Source organism: Mustela nigripes, chromosome X (assembly GCF_022355385.1).
Source record: "Mustela nigripes isolate SB6536 chromosome X, MUSNIG.SB6536, whole genome shotgun sequence".
Lineage (NCBI taxonomy): Eukaryota > Metazoa > Chordata > Mammalia > Carnivora > Mustelidae > Mustela > Mustela nigripes.
In genome coordinates, this window is record NC_081575.1 from 107,150,097 (window position 1) to 107,172,944 (window position 22,848).

A 22,848-nucleotide genomic window follows, 5' to 3' on the forward strand; every position below is an offset into this window, starting at 1 on the left:
CATTCCTCCTTTCTATTAACAGGTAATTTCTAAAAACTTGCCTATTCAAAGTAGACATTGGGAATATGATTATAAAAAAAGGAATAAAAACAATAAAAGTCCATTATACTTAAATTTTTAAAAAGATTCAGTATTTCAGGGCAATGCAGTTCTGAAGGTTATAATATACCAAGCAAGTATAAAACAGAACTCATAAATGTATGATATGGAGATGACATATTTGATCAGATCCTTTTTTTTCCCTTTGACTCATTGCTTAGAAAAAACAAAATGAAACACATGGGTTTGGTTTAGCTTTTTCTATGAGATCCTGAACCAGATACATCCATAGGAGTATTAGGGAAAAATAGTGACATGACACACTTTTGAAATTTTTGCTAACATGGGGCAGGGAGTGGAGACCAGGAATGGTTTCTAGTTCATAAAAAGGCATTTTCTTTCTTTTTAACAATATTTTATTGAGTACGCATGAGCAGTGGGAGTGGCAGGCAGAAGGAGAAGCTGGCTCTCAGGCCAAGCAAGGAGCCTGATGTGGGGTTCGATCCCTGGACCCTAGGATCATGACCTGAGCTGAAGGCAGCCGGTTAACCAGCTGAGCCACCCAAATGTCCCAAAAAGGCACTTTTTAATGCCTAAAAATACCCTGATTAACATGTTTTATAAATAATTAAGTTATGCTAATTCTTAGATAGAGGTGATTGTGTTCTATTGTATCCATCTTGTAAGATGGGATAATGTTCATTTTTAAAAACTAATTCTGTTTGGTCATGATGTAAACCCTTCATCTTTATCCTAAGGGCACTGAGCTCAACATGTGATAAAACAGAGAGTGAGTGACTACAACAGTAGAATTATAACATTATTGAAATACAAAATAGAGAGTTACAACTTCCCCCCACATCATGAGCATGTGAATAAACATTTTCATTTTGAGAACAAATTAAGGAGAAAAGGCTCTCCAAACTCTAACTGCCAGAGGTGAAATTTCAAGAATTGCAAGATAAATCCAACAAAGATTGTGGGAAGTACAAGAAAGATTCAGTTCCCTTATTAATAATAAAATATTTTATCAAGTGTTCTCTATACTTGTTTTGTCATTTCCTTGTATTCATATTGCTTTGGACAAACTGTTCCTTTACTCCCAAGTGTCAAAAAAACCCCACAAGATTATTTATAAAAGCATATTAAGTGTTCATTTAGTGTGCTCAAGCACATTTATAAAGTTGCACAATTTTGTGTTTAAAAATATCTGGAGGGGCGCCTGGGTGGCTCAGTGGGTTAAGCCTCTGCCTTCGGCTCAGGTCATGATCCCGGGGTCCTGGGATGGAGCCCCGCATCTGGCTCTCTGCTCAGTGGGGAGCCTGCTTCCCTTCCTCTCTCTCTGCCTTCCTCTCTCTCTGCCTGCCTCTCGGCCTACTTGTGATCTCTCTCTGTCAAATAAATAAAAATAAATAAATAAATAAAATTTAAAAAAAAAAATCTGGATACTGGGGGCACCTGGGTGGATCAGTCAGTTAAGTGTCTGACTCTTGGTTTCAGCTCAGGTCATGATTTCAGAGCCCCACCTGGGGCTCTCCTCTCATTGTGGAGCCTGCCTAAAACTTTCTTTTTCCCTCTTCCTCTGCCCCTCTCCACCCTGTTCTCTTGCTCCATCTCTCTCTCAAATAAATAAATAAACCTTAAAAAAAAAAAAAAACCAGGATACCAGTTTTTTTGGAGACACACAAAGAAAGGTAAATGGGCTAAGAGCCCAAAGTACATAAAAGGAATATGTATTGCCAGCAAACAGTTAAATAGCACTTATAATTGAAAAGGCACTGTTCTAAGCCCTTTATGTGTGTTCATTTGCTCCTCACTATAGTCCATTGGGTGGAGATGGTTATTATGACCATTTTTAAAAGGGGCCAATACCTGGCATAAAGAGGTCCAGTTCTATAGCCAAGGTCACACAGCTAGTAAGTGCGAGAGCTAGGATTTGGACAGTCTGGTTCCAAAGTCTATGCTCTTAATCACTGTGTTATGCTGCCTCTCCCTAGTTGTTGTCAAGTTATATATGTCATGTGCACTGCCTATGGAAGACCTGTGAAAAGGAAAAATCTGAATCTTAAATCCAATTTCTGTAAGTCTAGAAATGAGAGATGGGAAAGGAAGGAAAAGGAAGACATCAAATTCATAAAAGTTAAAGTGGAAACCTGGTGCAGAATGTTATAGATGACGGAGATATGTATATATGTAAAAATATATATATATTTCTTCCTCCCCTCCAACAGCCCCAAATAACCATGTTGCCATTTAATCACTTGGCAGTATAATCTTGTCCAGTGATAGAAGAAATATGACAAAAAGAAATACTAATTTTGCTTAGGACTGAATAATTGAGATGGATGTTGTGCCATAAATGCTCAGCACTTGGAAATGTCAGGGTTTTTTTTGTAATTATCTTTTCTCCCCACCTGGAAATAAATTTGAAGACACATTCTTGAAATGGACTTTTGAAAAAAAAAAACCTTTTTTTTTTTTTTTTTTACAGTGGATTTTCTTTTAAGGGTCTATATATGGATTCAGGCACATTTTTTGTAAACTCGATAAATAGTCAACAGGTTCATTTTGACCTTTAAAATGCTGTTCTCTGAAATTAGCTAAGGCTAGATGCAGCTATGCCCGAGTCCATTTTATTTTAAACTGATCGATCATGGTGACATTATTCTCTAACATTAATGTGGAAAGCTTAGAATTCTAAGCCTAACTGACTTTCTAAGTGCTTTGAAATTTAAGTAACATTTTACCTGTTCATATCATCAAGATGTTCAGCAGCAAAATAAAAGCTTTTGATTTTAGGATGACAGGCTTTGAATGCACTGAAAAAGGAAACAAAGTACACTTATTTTATTTCAAATTGGGAATAAGTTAGAACCAATAATTTTTATGGGTAAAATTATCTCAACATCTAACCTGAGTTCACACATATAATGCTTTTGCCATGATGACAGAAATCAGTAAAAAACTCAATTTTCTGCCCACAAACTGCTTTCTTATTACCTCAATTTGAAAGCATTAGACAAGTAACCTATAATTTAAAAGCTAGAAATTAAAACAAAAAAAACCCCTTCTTTTCTCTCCCTCTCCCCAAATAAAATCAACTTACTATTTCTTGCGGCATTCACTGGCTCTATCAATTTTAAATTCAGGCAGACTGATGAATCCTTCTGCTTTTTCATCCTAAAGAGGTAACACTCTTATTTAGGATATTATACACAAAGGGTTGAAGCTGATAATGCTATGTAACTATGCTGTAAAAATCTATACTAATAAATCTGGTCATTTAATTTTTAAATTTGACATTTTTGAGATTATAGTCCCACTCTTATTTGTTATATTCTATTAAATTGAAGATATACTTTAAACATTTAGACCACTACAAATTAGGATATACACAAAAATTTTGAAAAATACTTCTTATATTAGAAATAGAAAATTCTTTAAACTGTCAAAGTGAAACATGTTTTATAAGTAATTTTCTCACCAGAATGCTTACATACTTTTATAACAGATAAAATAACTTCAGTCCACATTCACCATTCATAATTTTCTGTAATTTTTAATGTTCAGATGTAAAATACATCAAAGTTTACTAATTCAATTCCTTTTCTGCCTCTAAAAATGTCTTTTCTCAAACCTGAATTAAGTATGCTGTGTATTCAAGATTTTATAAATGAAATAAGTTAATTTGATCTTCAAATATCTACCTTCAAATATCTACCTATGAATGCTATATATATAAAAGTCATTTTCTACTTGAACAATTGAATGAAATGCATAAAATCCTCCTCCCTCTAATGTGGCAAGGAAAAATGAGACAGGAGAGTTATCCAAAATCTTATGTTAGATATAAGTTATTCCAATTAGGTTAAGACTACCTTTGGCTAAATAATTTCATTTTTGTTTTCCTTTTCATGGACACGACCAGGCTCCTCGGAATTTTACTCCTAAACTCTGATCTGTGGTGTTATCAGTTCATGGCTCCTTGTATATCAAGTTCAAGTGATACTATACCCCTATCTGCTATCTCAAAGAAAAAAAAAATACAGATTCTTAATTCTTTCAGTATGTATGTATAAATGTAAAACTTAATAAAAATCTGATATTACTGATAGTGACTGAAATGTATGTTATAAAAAAAGAGAGTTTATGACTTTTTCAAAATTTTTCAATATTTGAGTAGTTTTTTCTTACAACTTTGAGGTAAATGCAATAATTTCAAATCTCTTTTTCGATAAAAAATAAAAAATTATATCAATTTTGATGTCTGCTAGATCAATCTTGATATCTTTAACTTTAAAATTCTAAATTCTGAATGGTTTAAAATATTTTTGGGATAGATAGTATCTTCCCCTAATGATGTGATGAGGGATTTTTACATTTCTCCTAAAAAAGCACGCTGGTATTCTTATTATGCAATGGAATTATTCATTCACTTCTCACAAGGCTAACACAGTAACAACTCTAAATGAAACTTAGCTACTGTTCAAAATAAAAAAAATAATAAAATAAAATAAAAGATTCTTATATTTTTTTCACTTACATTTTGAAAGAATATAATATAGCATACAGCAGACAAATCTGCAAGTGAACTTAAAGAGAAATGAAGACTATATTTTGATAACTTTTTGGTTGGCATACAAAAAGTATTTGATAGATGTTAAATGAAAGTATTGGAAAAATTGTTTTTTATATATAAAATAAGATACACTTAGTGAAATAGAAGGCTTTTTATGTAATTGTATGATTGATTGGCACAGATAATATCAAAAGCACAGAAAATAACTAAATCCTTCTATATAATATTGGCACTTATGTTGATAGCAAAATGTTACTTTAAGATTTTACAAATGAAATATGAGGTCAATTTGAAAAATATTACTAACAGCATATTACGGAGTACTGGGTGTATGCCAGGCATTGTTCTAAGCGGCTTTACATGAACTGATTCATTTCATCCATATGATAGCCCAGTGAGCTAGGTACTATTATTACTCTCCCTTTTTGTAGTTGAGGAAACTGATGCATCAAAACTCAGATGGGTTAAATCTATTCTCTTAACCATGAAAAACACAACTCCTCTAGACATTTTGTTATAGTAATAAGCACAATTATGTTAAATTATATTTCAAAAATTAATCTTCAAATGCAAATTGATGAACGTCCTAACATTCATTTATTTAGCTAGCACACTCTATTAAACCATGTCCATTTTTTAAGAAAACAAGTTAACAATAGAAATTATTGTTAAAAAAAATCTTACTAAGGTGAACTGATAGATAACTATCACCAAAGAATGAAAATAAATGCAGAGACAAAGAAATGTCAACAAATAAGGTATACTGTTGCATATCTGTTGTGATAGGTGGTAGGTTATGATATAATTACTCTGGATAAATATCTGTTTACTGCAAATGAAACAGAAAATCATAAGAACAATTTAAATATACTATATACACTCCCCTTCCCTAACCCCTCAATTGGGCCAAATGAAATGAATACTTGCAGATTTTCAAAGCTAGTCTTCTAGTTCACGTTTTCTTTAAGAAAAACAAATTCAAGTGCTATTAATTTACTTAAATTATTAAAGAACTTTGTTCCTCCAAGAAAACAGAAAAAAAATTTAAAACCTCGAGCAAAACTGAGATATTTAAAAATCTATTTCAAATTCCATGTATAATCCTTCTAGTTAAGCTATCACTAGAATTAGTTTGGAATTTTGAATTAGATACACAGAATTTTATCTGTGTTGTATTTTTAGATATGTTGCCACATTTGAATAATTGAGACAACTCTTTCCATAACCCTAAAATGCAATCATTTTAAGAAGGCAGATTAAAAAATAACTAGTGGAACTCTCCTGAATTGAAATTAAGGTGGTTATATGATTTTAAAATTTAAGTCCCCAAATGGTGGTTCTTTGGGTTAAAGACAGAAAATGGATGAGAAAACAAAGTGTGCTTTGTCTTACCTCCTCATTAATATACCAGTATAGGGATGCATCCTTTAGGACAAACCAATATTTCTTCCATTTCTGTGAAAAATAACTCTTTGCATCTTTCTTTTTCCAAAGCCAACCTTCACAGTCACCTCGGCCAAGATCTTTGCAAGAAATTCGTCTTTTGCTCTTGCCAGCTATAGGACCTAAAAGATCATAGTGGGTAAAAATGCTCTTTAAATTTCATACAAGTGTGAAGGTAGAAGATTAGTCTATAGCTCATAAAGATAAGTCTGGGTACTTAATAACCTTAAAAATTCTTATTTTTACATTGTATCAGAATATGGAAAATATGGAATATGGAAAACTCTATGGAAATCTTCAGTACCTTTCCCCCCACCTAAGTGACATGCAAAGGAATCAGGAGTGTGTAATCCCAGTCTCAAAACCCATTGAGACCTCTTATTGTAAATGGTACCCCTTCATCATAATTGACTTGAAAGAGAAGCTGGTCTTGGCAGCTCTTGCTAGGGGGTTGTGATCTTCCAAACCACCATGGGCTCAGGCAAGAGAGGATGCGTGAAGTATGCTGGTGATTATCACGGTGCAAAATAAATAGCTATAGATTTCATTTCATTTCTTTTTCCTACCTTTGTTTTTCTTCTTGGATTTGTGCTGCAGTGAGGACTGCTGAAATGTCTGAAATCCAAGGAAGGGAAGAATGTTATTTGACACTCAGGGTACCATCCACAGTGCTAGCATGCTGTACAGAACTCTCCAGAGCTGAACAATGACTCTCAACTCAGGCCAGAGAAAGCATTTTCTTTCTCCAAAGACTCAAATGAAACAGAAAAACTCAAAACAAATTCATATAGATCATGTCATTTAACTTTCTAATCTACCATGAAGCAGGAGAAGATATGATCATTGTCTTTCTTTTATAGGCAGAGAATGCAGGGCACAAAGCAGTGGTAAAACTCAGGGCTCTTACATATATATATTTATACATATATACATATACATATATATATGCATATACATACATGTGTGTGTGTGTAGTACTACTTTTTACCCCTTTTAAAAAACGGGTTTATTGTGCTTTCCCAGGCCATATCTCATTTGGTTCTCACAAGGGCTTATGAAGTAGTCAGGCAAATAGGACTTTCACTTGTTGCTTTGAAGTTCATTCCCTTCCATAAGCCACCAGCACTTGAGTGAATGTTTTCTTGTCACACTTCTGTTACTAGGACTAGGAAGTCATCTTCGTGTAAGTGATGTCAGTACCTCATCTCCAATGATCTTCATTTCTCTCCTCAGATACCGATGCCCATGACCGGGTTTGTTACCTTAAGCACACCCCAATCACCGCCTCTATTACTGACACTTTATGTAGCCCAACAGCTCCGACCCAGTCATTTTTAGAAAATCTTCACTGAGGCATCCAGTTTGTCGACCTTACCAGCCTTTAGTGTCTTTTTTTCTCACTCAGTTTTCATGCGACATTAAAATCATTATGTTGAGCTATATGCTCTCTTTGTCATACTTGTCTAGCTAAGCAACCATCTCAGCTAAACCCATCTGCTAAATGTCTTAAGAGAAAAACCCACAACTGTATTAACTGGTCTAGCTTTCAGTGACTATAAATCATTGGTTCTAGTCAGTCTACTAAGCTACATTTTTGTTCACTGGTATAATGAGGTTAATTATGCTCATGTGATTAGCTAGCTAACAGGGTACAGAGATAGCATGTGTAATTTCAATTCACAGATATGCCTTCAAAACGACTTTTAGGTAACAAAATCTTCCTCTTTACAACGGTATGCCTGTAAGGGGTAATTGGATTTTGCCTACATAATATTTGCTGGTCTTGGTTTCATGCAATACATTTGTATTTTGTGACATACTTTTTTATTTGGTTTCTTTGTTCACAAAATAACATTCTACTTATATAGCAATTTTCTTGTTTTGTGTATGATTTACTTAATTCTCATGAATGTGGTATTACAGATGGATACCAGTCCTAAAGATAAGGATCAGATAATTTGCTGATGTATAGTGTAATCCAGAAATAATCACCCTCAAAGCAATAGAAACATGCCTGTACGTGGTATGTGTGTGTTGACAAAACTTTGCAGGATACATGGCTACAGAAATTCATAATAAATTTTGTAGAGAAAACAAAAGATAAAACCTGTTATGCTGTATTGATTTTCCTAAGTGCACTCTGTTTCACAATAAGAGCTCAAATAATAACTCAGGCTAGTGTACTCAAGTATAGGTAATTTACATAGAGTTATTTTCCCTAAATTGGTTTGTCTGTCAGATTACTGATTGTTTTTTTCCCTTTTGTGTTTCCAGAAGGACTCATAATAATCTTACAGTTCATTATTCTTAAAAAATGATAAAGATGGGGGTGGTTTGTTTTTAGGGAGCTACATGTATAATAGACAACTCAAAAGAATTAAGTTATATAAGGTACCTCCTATGCCTTTTGCATGTTATTCCTTAGATTAAAATCTACACAAAACCATATTTTATGCTCTCCAGGCTTCTTTTTTAATGAGAATGATTTTCTTTCCCCATAGATGTGTTTTCATACCATGAATGCAGAGTGTAATCAGTGCACATCCTGTTGAAACTCAGGAACTCTTAGGCACACAATATAGATTTATCCAATATTCAAAGAAGCAAAGCCATAGATGTCCTTTCTAAATACTACAATGAAATTATCTTAAGAGAGATTTTATAATTTTTCCATATGACATGACATTTTGTAAAATAAGAAAATGAATTGAACTACAGTTGAAACTTGAACAACGTGGGATGTTAGGAGCACCCACCCTATGACTTTTGACTCCCCCCAAAACTTAACTACTAATAGCCTACTGTTGGCCGGAAGTCTTCTTGATACTGTGAACAGTTGATTAACATATGTTTTGTATGTTATATATATTATGTCCTGTATACTTCCAATAATACTTTTAATTATTTTTCAGTATTTCTAGGTGATGTAGTTTGTCTGTGAGTTTTTTCAAATTTTCACAAATCTCTAAAAATTTTTCGAATATATTTATTGAACAAAATCTACACGTAAGTGGACCCATGCAGTTCACATATAAGTGGATAACCTGTGTTGTTCAAGGGTCAATTGTACATGCTTTTGAAAATAATAGGAAAAGCAGTGAAAACTACAGTTAAGGAAATAGGGCTCTAGAAGAGAGTTAACATACACGGCTTCAGGCTGCTGTCTCAGAGCGGCCTGCTTGCAAACTTGGTCTCACTTATCATCTGGGAATTTGGCTGGTGAACAGTTCCCTATGCTGACATGAGCTTCACTAAGCAACAAGACTGTTTTGCTCACCCAGGGCCTAAACACCTGTTTTTCTTTGGGGAATCTGGAATTTTTGTAGTTGCTAGACAGAGGATGTCTCTATGACCAATCCAATAAAAGCCTTCGGTGCTGAGTCTTTAATGGGTTTCCCTGGGCAGAGACACTATACACGTGACTGCATTTTTGCTGCTTGGATGAGAATGTATTCTGCATGATCTGTCACAAGGAGAAAGTATAGGAAGCTTGCACATAGATTTCTCCACGTCCCATAGGTGTCTTTTTTCCTTACTGCTCTGACTATACCTCCTTGCTGTGTCACTGTAGTAAATCTTAGCTGTGGGTAGAACTACATGCTGAGTCTTATGAGTCTTTCTAGTGGATCACAGAACATGTGGGTGATCTTGCGGAACCCTGAAAAAGGCTCATATTCAAAAGAGCCTTACAAATTTATATTAAAAATTGTTCATTGTTCATATGTATAAATAATCTCCTGACAGTGAAGGTTTCCTCATGTCATCAGCGACAGGGTGATTAAGCACTCCTGAGGTGCAAATCTATAATTCTGTGGAGTCTTTTCTAGTAGAACTGATGGGATTATTCATTCTGAATGACAAATATTTAATTGATGTCACTTTTTTTCAGTTTCTAATGATATCATGAAAATTTTCACAGAAGCAAGACATTAAGAACAGCCCATGACTATAATGGCTAACGCAGCAGATCATATAAGGTGCTATGACTGAAAAAAAAAAAAAAGAGAGAGAGGCCTGAAATCTTTGCTTTCATGATGAATGCTTTTCTCACGACAGTGGAAATTTACAATATATTTTATTTTTGTGTTTTTCTTATTAGCTTTAGATCATCCTTCTTCCAGTTTCATGCTCAAGTATATCCTTTAAAAGTTCTTTCATAACAGTCTGTGTGAATAGCAAACTCTTCTAGATTTTTATGTTTTCAAACATAAAAATCCTTCACTCTTGAACAATAACTTAGTTGGGCATAGAATACTGAGTTGAAAATCATTTTCCTTCAGCAATTCGAATAGATCACTTTATTTTCTTTTGACATTTATTGCTACTGTGAAGACATCTGTGGCTACTCTGTCATTTGCAGAAGTTGTCTTTAGTCTCCCAGTAGCTTTTAAAATATTTTTCTCTTTATCTCTGATATTCTGCAATTGTACCATGAAGTTTCTAGGTTATATTTCTTTTAAATAATCCTATTTCATATTCATTGTGTGTCTTTGAAGATATTATTTTTCAAATTCTGAACATTCCCAGGCAATATGTCTTCAAGTGTTCTTCTTAAGCAGTCTCTTTTCTCCCCTCTAGACCTATGTTGACATCTCTCAATTTATCAAACATGTATCTTTCATATTTTTTATCCTCTCATATTTCTGCAATGCTTTTTAGGTAAATTCATTCTGATGTCTTCTAATTTCCTGATTCTCTCTCTTATTGCATCCAGTTTTGGGTTTGCACTATTTAAAGAGTGTTTATTTCACTGACTATATTTTACATATCCAGGATGTCAAGTTGGTATTGGCTCTTTTGAAAATCCACTGTTCTTAGTCATCCTGTTATTATTTTAAAATTAATTTTAAGTGCTTTTTCCATAATTTGTATTTAGTAAGGAAAGAATCACTCAAGTACAAGTCATAGTTCTGGTCAGTGGCTGTTTTTATTCAAGTTCCTTTTTCATGGGTGAGCAAGCTCTTCTTGCTTTCCCAGTTGGTTTCACCCAGCAAAGTCAATCCTCAGTTTCCTGCCATGGCTGCAGGCCATTTGTTCCCTGATATTCATTACAGTGGACTCCCAGCCCTCTTTACTTCTTTCTGGACTCAGAGCCTACCAGGTATATGGCTTTAGTTCCCATTTATCACTGAGAAATTTTGTTCTTTTTTCTGGTCCTTGGAGGCTAGATATTGCTTTTGACCATGATCATAACATTTTATGTGTTTGGAGTAGGATGGGTGTGTGAGTGTTTGTGTCCGTGTGTGCATATTTAAAGCATAAGTTCATAATGCTTATTGACCACCATAAATAGATTCCCTTTGTAAGCATTTGTGATGATTAACTGCCTTTAAAATGTATTTTTACCTTATTTCCTAAATTATCATTTAATAAAATCTTTCTTCTTAAAAAGATTTATTTATTGGGGCACCTGGGTGGCTCAATTGTTAAGCGTTTGCCTTCCGCTCAAGTCATGATCCCAGGGTCCTGGGATTGAGCCATGCTTTGGGCCCCCTGCTCAGCAGGAAGCCTGCATCTCCCTCTCCCATTCCCCTTGCTTGTGTTCCCTCTCTCGCTGTATATCTCTCTGTCAAATAAATAAAATCTTTTTAAAAAACTAAAGATTTATTTATTTATTGAGAGAGAGAGCATGAGACAGTGCACGAGCAGGGGAAAGGGCAGAGGGAGAGATATCCTCAAGAAGATTCCCCACTGACTGAGGAGCATGATGTGGGGCTGGATTCCAGGACCCTGCAATCATGACCTGAGCTGAAACCAAAATGCCTAACTGACTGAACCACCCAGGTGCCCCTCAGTAAAATCTTTTTAATGCCCTCACTAATACTTTCTGTTTATTGTAGTGAGCAACTGGACAAAAGTTCTTTGAACTTTCTCCCTAAGAATGTCTACAAACTCTGATCTTTGGTAATGTATGACTTCATATTATTAGCCAGGACTTCTTGACTGAGCTCCAGGTTTCCTAACTCAATAGACTGAATGTGTACAAAACTAAGCTTATGATATCCACCACCTGTCATCTAATCTGCTCCTCTTCCGGTCTTCTATACTTAGTAAATAGCAATTCCATTCCCCCTACCCCGACAGGAGTTCCCACCCAGAATCCTGAAGTCAACCTTAACACTCTTCTTACATCCCACAGCCAGCTCATCAGCAAGCTATATCAGCTCTGTCTTAAATATATGTTTACAACATGACTTTTTCTTACTGCCTCTACTAGTAGCACCCTGGTCTAAGCTACCATTGTCCTTTACCTGGATTGCTGAAATATTTCTTCACTGTCCTACCTGTCTCTGCTCTTACCTTCTTTATTTTTAATACAAGAGCCTGAGTGATCTTGTTAAAATATGATTTGAATCATGTCATTCCTCTACACAAAACTTTCAACTGGATTCTCATCCCACTTTGAATTTGAATGCCAAAATCCTTGCAATGGCCTTGAAGGCCGTATGGCTTGGCCCCTTTGCCTCCTATCCCTACCCTTGCTAACTTTGTTCCAGTCACACTTGCTATAGCTGGAGCATACGAGGGCCCATTTTATGCCCTTTAGTTTTGCTATTCCCTTTGTTTGAGATGTTCTTTGCCCACATGTTGTTGTGGCTCACTCCCTTAACTTCTTCAGATCATAACTCAAATGCTTCCTTTTTAGTAAATTCTTCCCAGGCTTCCCTATCTAAAATTGTTATTCTCATTGCTCTCAATACTTCCTGTTTCCCTTCCCAGCTTTATTTCTCTCCTTAGCATTCAGCATTACTGAAAGTACTTATATTTCTTGTTTACTACCCAGCTTTCCCTCCAAATATAAATGGCGTGAAAGAGGAATTTTGTTTATTTTATACACTGCTTCATCTTCTGCTAGAACAGGGCCTAGTGAAGAGGAAGTGCTCAACAAATACTGGTTGAGTGAATGGAAGTTGAGCAAACCGTCAGCAAAGAGCATAGGATATAGTCTTAATCGGGCAATGGTTTTAACCTGAAGAAGTCCTTCAGCAGGGGAAATAAACAAGTCAGGTTTCTGTTCTCCAGTAATCCACATATAGGTCTGTTCTGAGTAGGTCGTTTCTTCTGGTAGGTAAGAAATATTTCTTTATATCCCTTTTACTTTAGTGCTACTTGCACTGAGACAGTCTTAAGGCACTTAATAGTTTAAAATTGAATTCAAGATGTGGCTCGCAAAAGGACATTAAATCTGTGTCAAAAGATATATGTGCAAATAATAATATGATGAATTATGAATGGGTGCGTTGAAATCATAATTCTACCCATAAAAATAGAATGTGCTAAAATAAAAGGCCATTATGAAAGTATTGTTGATCCTCTACTTAACCATGGCAATGCATGCAACAGTATTCTGTTTGGCTATAAAAGATCCCTTTTTCAGACATTTGCCTGAAAAGACCATTTATCTTTTATTTTGTCCACAGATGTTCTGTTCAAACTCTATTCCCCCCTCTTTTAGATGAGGAAGTGTGGGGGAGGGTAATTTGGGTCATTCTTATCCTGAAACTTTCAGAAGCACTTATTTTAATTGTGGAAGAAAATGACAGTTTCTGTGTTACATTTTGAAAGCTCAGCTACTATTAAATTCTTCTCAAGTTGCAAATTGCCACACTTATGGAAAAATTTGCAATCAAAATACTCTCTTGTTGCAATATAGCAACTTCCTCTTACTGTAATTTTCTGCAAAGTCCCAACATTTCTGACTAGAAATGACTAGTCAAACCAATAGCTTATTTTCTTACACATAAGAAAAGAAGGTGCTTAGCAATTTGAAACACTTGGGATAAATGATAGCTTCTTTCACATATTTGATTTTTAAATAAATAAATGTCTTTGAGATTTAAATATTTCACAAAGAAAAGGATTTTGCCTTACTTTCTCATTATTTCCTGCTAGCAGAAAAAAGGGCCTAAAAATGAGGAAGTGGGGGTAGGATGCTATTGGGACTAAATATTAAATCAAGAACTCAAAGGACGAATGGATAAGGAAAATGTGGTCCACATACACTATGGAGTATTATGCCTCCATCAGAAAGGATGAATACCCAACTTTTGTAGCAACATGGACAGGACTGGAAGAGATTATGCTGAGTGAGATAAGTCAAGCAGAGAGAGTCAATTATCATATGGTTTCACTTATTTATGGAGCATAACAAATAGCATGGAGGACATGGGGAGTTAGAGAGGAGAAGGGAGTTGGGGGAAATTGGAAGGGGAGGTGAACTATGAGACTATGGACTCTGAAAAACAATCTGAGGGGTTTGAAGTGGCGGGGGGTGTGGGAGGTTGGGGTACCAGGTGGTGGGTATTATAGAGGGCAAGGATTGTATAGAGCACTGGATGTGGTGCAAAAATAATGAATACTGTTATGCTGAAAATAAATAAATTTAATTAAAAAAAAAGAACTCTTCCACTTATAAGACATAAGAGCTCAGAGCACAGAATTGAACAAGTGTCCTATTTGTGGTAGCCTGGTACATTCTGCTGCCTGGGAGAGCAACTGTGAAGTGAGTGGGATGGGGATGAGACACTGCGTGCCCACGGGGTCTCTGAGTAGAGCGGGGTGAGGTTGCTTGGGAGTCCATCAGTAAGGTTACGCTGTCTTTATATTGACTGAAAATGCTTCCACGGGCTCTCAAAAATTAGTCTGCTTTTAAAAATAATGAGCATGCTAATAAATAAGCTATCAAAGAATGGAAAGGCAGTAATTGGGAGGGTGGAATTTAGAGGTCAAGCTCATTAGGTGGGACAGAAGCGGTGTTTCATCAAAAGAATATCATATGTATCAGATTCTAAAGGAAGGAAGTGATTGAATTTTATGCAGGATTCCATAAGGTGGTTCCTCTTTTTCTATGGGGTGGTAAGGTAGGAAGAGTAATTAGTGGTGAGTAGTTGAGAAGGGTAACAAGAATCACCATGCTTTGGGGGATGCCTGGGTGGGTGGCTCAGTTGGTGAAGCATCTGCCTTCAGCTCACGTCATGATCCCAGGGTAAATGGGATTGAGTCCTGTGCTGGCACCCTGCTCTGTGGGGAGTCTGGTTCTCCCTCTGCCCCTCCCCTGCTGGTGTTCTATCTCTCACTCTCTCAAATAAATCAGTAAAATCTAAAAAAAAAAATCACCACCCTTGTGAAACAGGAACTGCCATTCTTAGATCATAATAAAGATCATTTATAGAGGGCTTCTCTGTCAAGCATAGTATTAGGGACTTTACATCAGTTATTGACCTTCAATCCTACAATAAATCTTGAAAGTAGTTATCATTTACCCCATTTTAAAGAAGAGAAAATTGAGACACAGAATGTATAAACAGCTCACTCAGGACCACACAGATAGTGGCAGAGTTAAAATTCAATCCCAGGTCTGTCGATCCCAAAACCTGTTCTCCTAATCACTCTGTTCAATCCTGCCTCCCAAATAAGTATTCTGTAGTCATAGTAACAATGTGAGAGTAAAGAAAAACTGCTTGTGATATGATGACTTCTACTTATGAAACCTCTCATGACATATGATGTAAGTACATGGCTATGTAGAAAGAAAGGATTCTAGGAAACAGAAAGATACTAACGGTAACACTTTATTATTAATGGATATCCAAACTGGAAACATTTTGTCAATTTTTAATTTTCATGCTTTGTCAATTTTATTTTAACTAACAGCTTGTATTGCTGTGTGGATTAAACTAAAGATTTGCATGTTTTTTGGGGGGACGTTAATCATAATATCTTCATGAGAGGAGCTCTCATGTTAACATTTTAATTTTGCAAATTAGATAGAAACTAAGGTACAGAAAGGTAATAAGGCTCTGCCAAGTTAGACAAGGACGAGACTGCAATCACATTTTATTCAAGCCTCTTAACAGTGTTAACTGAACTCAGTCTAATTAAAAAACCCTATGTCAATACTGATGAGGGAATCAGTGATCCAAATAAGGCAAGCCTGCCTCTCCACTAATTCTTTATACAGGAGAAATCTCTTGGAGATGATTCATGGTGTTATGCAATTTTTCACCTGATATGCAGCTGATTATTATGCAATGTCTTAAAATTACTTGGTTCACTTTCTCAAGATGTGGTTCCTAACTACTGTATTAGTTTCTGTGAAGGCAGAAGCCATCTGCTCTAGCTCACCAGGGTATACTCAGCTCCTACTACAGGACCTGACATATAATTATTTATTGAAAGCATGAATCAAACAGTTCCCGACCACATTTGTGTGCAGGACACCGAGGCTATGCGTTACAGCGTCTTGTATACAGTCTGTCAGCATATCCTGTCCACTCTCTCTTCAAAACATATCTAGAGTCCAACCCCTTCTGGCCACTTCCACTTTAGGGCCCAGGGCTAAGCCACTATCATCTCTCACTGGAATCGAGCAGATCCTCTCTCATCTCTCTGCTTCCACACTTACGTCAGCCCCTTCAGTTTATTCGCAACACACCAGCTGGAATGACACATTTCGAATGTCTGTGCTTCAGCAAGAATGGAATGCTTGGTGCTGCAGCAACCCTGGGGTAGGAATCAGGAGACCTGACTTCTAGATCTTCATATTCCAGCTCTATGATTGCGGTCAAGTCTCTGAACTACTCTTGACCTCCATTTCTTCATCTGCAACATCAGGGATTTGGACCAAATGCTCTGAAAATATCTCACAGATCACTAATTGTACATGATTCTGACGTAAAATGATGGGGGAAATGGCTATCCAATTATTGATGTTTTGTAATTATATATACCACAGTCAGCGTCAGTCTTAACACTTAATGGTAGATTATTCATTAGAAGATGCTTAAGTTTACGCTTGAGCTCCACCATGTATGGAAATAACTTTTCGTCAGCCACATTAGATACAGCTATTTTTGGGTGCATGACTAATGTGTACAATTAACATAGATCTTGCATGAGACAGAGGCAGAAAGTCTAAACAGGTGAAAAGCAGAACCAGGGCAGTTCCTGCTCCTGATGCTTCTATTTGACAAGCTGTCAACGTCTGGGTGTCAGAGAAATCAGGGTAGGCTTGCCCATCTTTTGTGACAAAGAAACGTTCATGACTGGGAAAAACAGGGAACAAGATTTTCCTTCTGAAGACTACTCAATGACAAGGAAATTACATGTAAAAGAAAATAGAGAAATAATTAATATAAAAATAATCACCTCTATGAAGAACTCATAAAACCTAAGAATCTCAAACGAGACCACTGTATATGGCATGATAATGCTGTCAGCAACGACATGACTGAATTATAATTATTGAAAAATTTCCCTGGCTATTAACTTACTGGCTTTACTTAGAAGAATATGAAACTAACAGCTTTTTCTGGATACCTTTATATTTAGGTTTGTTGCTCTGATACATTTCTCATCATGAAACTTGCCATGTCAGTGTAATTCATTTCAAGAATGCTAGCTTTTATCTAAATAGCTTTATGGCTAAAAGTATGTTTATATCAAGCTTTTATTCTGAGATTTTTGCTTTTAGAGAGTAGACAAATTCTCCAAGACAACAACTTCAAATGTTTCTACATCTGCTAGTTTTGCTGCAGTTTTCTTGATCTGGAGATTTTCTTTTCTTACAAAAATCTTTCAAAGGGAAGACTGGATAAAAATAAAAGATAAATTTAGAAGGTTTTTAAAGTCACTTTATATGCAATTCATTTTATAATGTAATAATTGAGAAAGATAAACCATACTCTTTCTTCTCTTCCATTCTGAAACATCTAGTGGGACATGATTTTGAGATTAAGAAAGCAATACTGTTTTTATCTAACAGAAGGGAAAAAAGGACTTGGTGGGAAGTTATTCTTTTTTTTTTTTTTAAATTCTGTGTTTGCAGCAGGAATCAAATCATCATTATGCTATCAATTTAGATGGCATTTTCCAAAGTCCTCTCTGAAGTGCCATGCTCATCTTGTAAATGAGAAAACTGAGTAAGAGAGAGAAAGCAATTTATGCAATCTCAGATACGAAAAATTAGATTTCTACAGGGCCTGATGTGTGCTAACACTTTTCCAGAACTGGTTGCCTTAAATGCACCTAGATGAGGTTGGACTTGATCTCAGCCCGGTGCTGTGGACATTTGGGGAGTACAGTTGGAGGAAAGATACTAAGAATATCAGTGAGCTGCCGTATTGCCAGACCCTGCATCAGATGCTCCACATACACCATTATCACAGAGAGTCAAAGCTCTTACCCAATTGCAAAAACATGTGTGGGTGGGGGAACACAAAGGAGCAGAAAACACAGTAACCTTAAAAATACTTTTATAGCAAACCAAGAAGTGGATTTCACATGGATGTTTCTCACAGCTGACATCTGATAAAAAAGGAGGTTGTGATACTAAAACTCAACTACATGAAGGATCGGTTCAGCAACTGGCTAAGGTAACATGGTCAACGTGTTGGCCTTGTGGTACTCCTCCTCAGAGTACACAAAGGAATTCTTTAAGGAATTGGTGAATGTGTTGTATTAAGTGGAAACCTCTTTATGTAAATTAGATGTTATCCTAATTATTGCTTCTCTCAGTCAATCTCTTGATTGAAGGTAGATAAATGATAGTTGGAAGTTATATTTTCCAATATGTGTTTTGGAAAACTAAGCCAGTGTGCTGTAGGGATGATACCTTCAGAGAGATACACTGCACCTTGAGGCCACTCCAGATTTATGATCATTTAGAATTTTTCACTTGACCACTGATTCTCATGCTGACTGTCACTTGAGAATTTGCAAAGCAGATTTAACATGGTAGGTACCTACAGTGGCCACATAAAGGAAACATCAATGTAGTGGCTTCCTGTTGTGTCAACTTAGCAAAGCGGGGAACTATGTGTCTCAGAATTCCCTTCTCTGTATGGTTCGAGCTAGGGCAGTCCACAAATCAATTTGCATGAATTTTGGAGAACACAAGGGAGGAGGCAGCCTGGTGCTCTGAAGGCTGGACCAGGAAGTCACCCAGCGCCACAGCTCACACACATTGTCACTGCTCTGCAGCTGGGCCCGCAACTTCGGCTCTCCCAAGTCCCAGACCAAGAGTCTGTGAACTTCCACAGTGGAAGGCACCATCTGCGTTGCTAAAGTTGGAGGCAGGGTTCCAGTTTGGACTCATGGGTTCAAGTTTATCTTGCTCTCCCTGGCTTCACATCCAGATTTTCTTCATGGCCACTGGCTCTGCTGAAGCATCTGAACCAGCTCCTTAACTGAGTGGGATCTATTCTTCCATATTACTTAGTGCTTCTTCTTCCCTGATTAGACCCCAACTGATACACTCATTAATGCCCAAAGAGGACACATGTTTTAGTCCTAGAAAGCTTTCTGACTTGCTCATCAGAAAGTAAATTCCCCTCCATGTAGATAAATTAATTTTTTTCCACATGGCATTAAGGATAATTACTATGTGCCCAGCAGAGTGGAAAAAAAAAAACTTTATACACAATGTATGATTTACCTGTGAAATAGCTAGGTTAAGTAAGTAAGTATTATCATCTTTTTACTGATGAGAAACTGAGGTTCAGAAATGTGTTTTGTTTATACAGCTGGCTTCAAGCTCATGTTGTAGAAGTACAGCATGATTCTCGGCCGTCTAAATTGTAGAAAAGGCAATTCTCTTCTTTAATGCTGAGCCCTTTTACTCAGAGGTGGTTGGATACAAGAACCACTATCTCAAGGCCACTCCAAATTTATGACAATAAAATAAAGTATAAGAACATAACTTAATCTCCCATTTCTTACAGCAGGAAAGGTTGCATCCAGTTAGTTTAAAATTATTTATATATTAAGAAAAGGAACTGAAATACTGATCTATTTCTCAACATTCCAGATGGTTTTGGGTTCAGGTCTGTTAAGATCCTGTTCTTGGCCTAACCTTGTTATTTGCAGTGATGTTAAAAAACAGATTTAGCAATACCATTTAGAACTGAGACTCTAGGGGCACTGGGTGGCTCAGTCGTTAAGCCTCTGCCTTCGGCTCAGGTTATGATCCCAGGGTCCTAGGATCGAGCCCCACCTCGGGCTCCCTGCTTAGCAGGAAGACTGCTTCTCCCTCCCCCACTCCCCCTGCTTATGTTCCTTTTCTGTCAAATAAATGAATAAAATCTTAAAAAAAAAAAAAAGAACTGGGACTCTAGGTTGAGTTTGTGTACTTTGGCCCACTGCCAGTTGCTGTCTGAGCCAAAAGCCAATGAAGGGTCCACGGAGGCTGCAAACAATTTAGCACTGTTCTTGGAAAAGTTTTCTGCAAGAAACTAGAATGTAAAGTAGTCATTAACTTTGCCCTAAACTTCATTCTCATATAAGATATGGGCCAAGAGACACAGACATGGAGTTAAGAGGAATCTTTGTATGACATTTAGGTATACAGCAAATCATTAGACTTGTACTGTGGAATCAGGATGTGCTAAAACAGTCCAAGGGGTAATATATTTAGGAGTTGGGTGAAGAAAATAATGTGATATAGATTATAATTCTTCAGTCGGAAGAGGCTTTAAAGAGTTCTAGGGGTAAAATAGTTTTATCTGGATTTTCATTAAACTTGAGATGTTTGATTAATGAGTTATGGTGGTGAAATAATGTGGTTAAGATGATTATGGGAGCAAAAAATGCCTACTGCCAACAGAATATGAAGATATTTTTCTGAGGCTATAAAGCTGGAAGACATAGGCCTATGATATGAGAGAATGAGGCTTCTTTGATCTCAGTGATCAAGGAAAGTATGTCCCCAAATATTGACCTTAATAACCAAGCCAAAGACTTCTCATCACAATTTAGTTTCCATTTTATTTTTTCACAGGGAACAAGGAATTAGTAATCATATTCAAACTTAATAAATTTCAACTTAATAAATTCCTAATTTAATTCTTTTGAGTCCTGTTTTGCATGATGCCTCAGTAATGAAGCCAGATTTTGTGTTTTGCTTCCTGGCAGCCATTATCTAACCAGGAACTAGCTGAATGAAACCCATATTTGTTCAAACATGAAATGGAAAAGATGGGCTTCAGTCTAAAGTAGGGCGTCTTAACAGTTTTTGAGTGTGGCCCCCTAAGACACACCAACAGATTCCACGGCCCATTGGTCCCCACTTTATGACTGTGTAAGTACTGTTGGGTATGGATGATTCAGAGTGTCATTTCTGGAAAATTGTGAGTGATACGAATCACAACATGCTACACGGTAAAAGCAAGCAACCTCAAACAAACGAAAACCACAAGTGATGAAGTGTAATGGTAGTCTATAATGAAAACGAAACAGCAACTGAAAACTACAGATAACTTAAAACAAACCCTAATGACATATCATTATAGCGTTCCTCCTGAAAATGGTGGGAACCTGAACCATCTACACTTGTCTTGTGCAGTAAGAGTGTGACTGCACTGTCAATTGCATGGATACTAGACTTTTTGGAGAAATAGTAAACTAGAATATTTGGTAAACTGTATTAATGCATTATTTTATAATTATTCAATTGATAGCTTCTTAAAATCAATAGTAGGTTATTAGTAAGCAGTATCTAGTCACAGATGAAAACGAAAATCTGTGTAATTATGATGTCTCATTTGCACATAAGAATCAAAAAAAGGACTTCATTTCTGCATCAAGTTTCACCTATTAGGAACACTTTGCCAAAGATAACCTATATGTGGAGAGTCACTGCTCCAGTAAAATGGCCCAATAGGAATTATTTTCACGATATGCAGGGGTTTACTAAATTTGACATTAACACTCTAGAAACAATCAAGTCATCCATAGGAATCAGAGAGTACATACAAATATGAATACAATAATGTTTACGATGGATATCCAACATGTCTGCAGGCATCCTGATCAAGAGAAACATCACATCACAGTGTACTATGGCTGTTCTCCAAGTAGGTAAATTCAAAATGCAGAAAAAGTGGTTGTTATAAATAACAGTTAGGTCAGAGATGGATTTTTTAGCCACTAAAATTTAGTTTCATCTTACTGTCATTGATCCTGAAACAATGGAGCCAAGTTGAGCAGTGATTAGACAAACCAACCTTCATGACTAGATAAATTTAATTATAAATGTTTATGTCTTGAAAAATACATCATATTTTGCATCATTGTGGTAATAATAGCTCTGTCTTCTCTAATTGATGGTAAAATACTTATGAGTAGAAATGGCTTTATTCACCTACAGATAGGAAATTTGGAGCCAGACTGCTTGAACTCACATTTCAGAGTGAGTTTGAAATGTGAGTTTTCCTTACTTGTGGTCACACAGCTAGAAAGTAGCTTTCTGCTACTTTCTAGCTGTGTGACCACAAGTAAGGCAAACTGTGTATTTCGGTTCTGCAAAACAGATATAATAACAGTAGCAATCTCACAAGGTCAATTTGAGGATTCAGTGAGATTATGTGTATAAATGTTTAGTAATAGGAATTTAGTAAGCAATCAACAAAAGTCAGCTACTATTAACAGCAACACTTGCAATATTATTATTAGTTAATATATATTCCACAGCACTTAGACTGGGCTTTACGGATGGTCGAAACTACTAGAACTGCTATTTAAATTATGGTTTCTGTTTTTTTTTTTTTTTTTTTTTTTGAGAGACAATGTAGTATGCAAAGAGACAGACTGCTAATGTTCAAAACCCAGCTCTAGGGCACCTGGGTGGCTCAGTGGGTTAAGCCGCTGCCTTCGGCTCAGGTCATGATCTCAGGGTCCTGGGATCGAGTCCTGCATCAGATTCTCTGCTCAGCAGGGAGCCTGCTTCCTCCTCTCTCTCTGCCTGCCTCTCTGCCTGCCTCTCTGCCTACTTGTGATCTCTCTCTGTCAAA

The 22,848-nt window shown here is 36.4% G+C and overlaps 1 protein-coding gene across 5 annotated transcripts in view; it reads right to left on the reverse strand.

Moving 5' to 3' along the window:
* The window catches only part of CNKSR2 (connector enhancer of kinase suppressor of Ras 2), a 280,721-nt gene that overhangs the window by 54,831 nt on the left and 203,042 nt on the right, over positions 1–22,848 (reverse strand). For all 5 annotated transcript variants that reach the window (XM_059384801.1, XM_059384800.1, XM_059384799.1 and 2 more), the window contains 4 exons: positions 6,628–6,676; positions 6,011–6,183; positions 3,146–3,219; positions 2,787–2,858 (listed from right to left, as the gene is read on the reverse strand). In XM_059384801.1, coding sequence (XP_059240784.1) covers positions 2,787–2,858; positions 3,146–3,219; positions 6,011–6,183; positions 6,628–6,676 — 368 coding nt within the window. The remainder of the gene's footprint in view (positions 1–2,786; positions 2,859–3,145; positions 3,220–6,010; positions 6,184–6,627; positions 6,677–22,848) is intronic.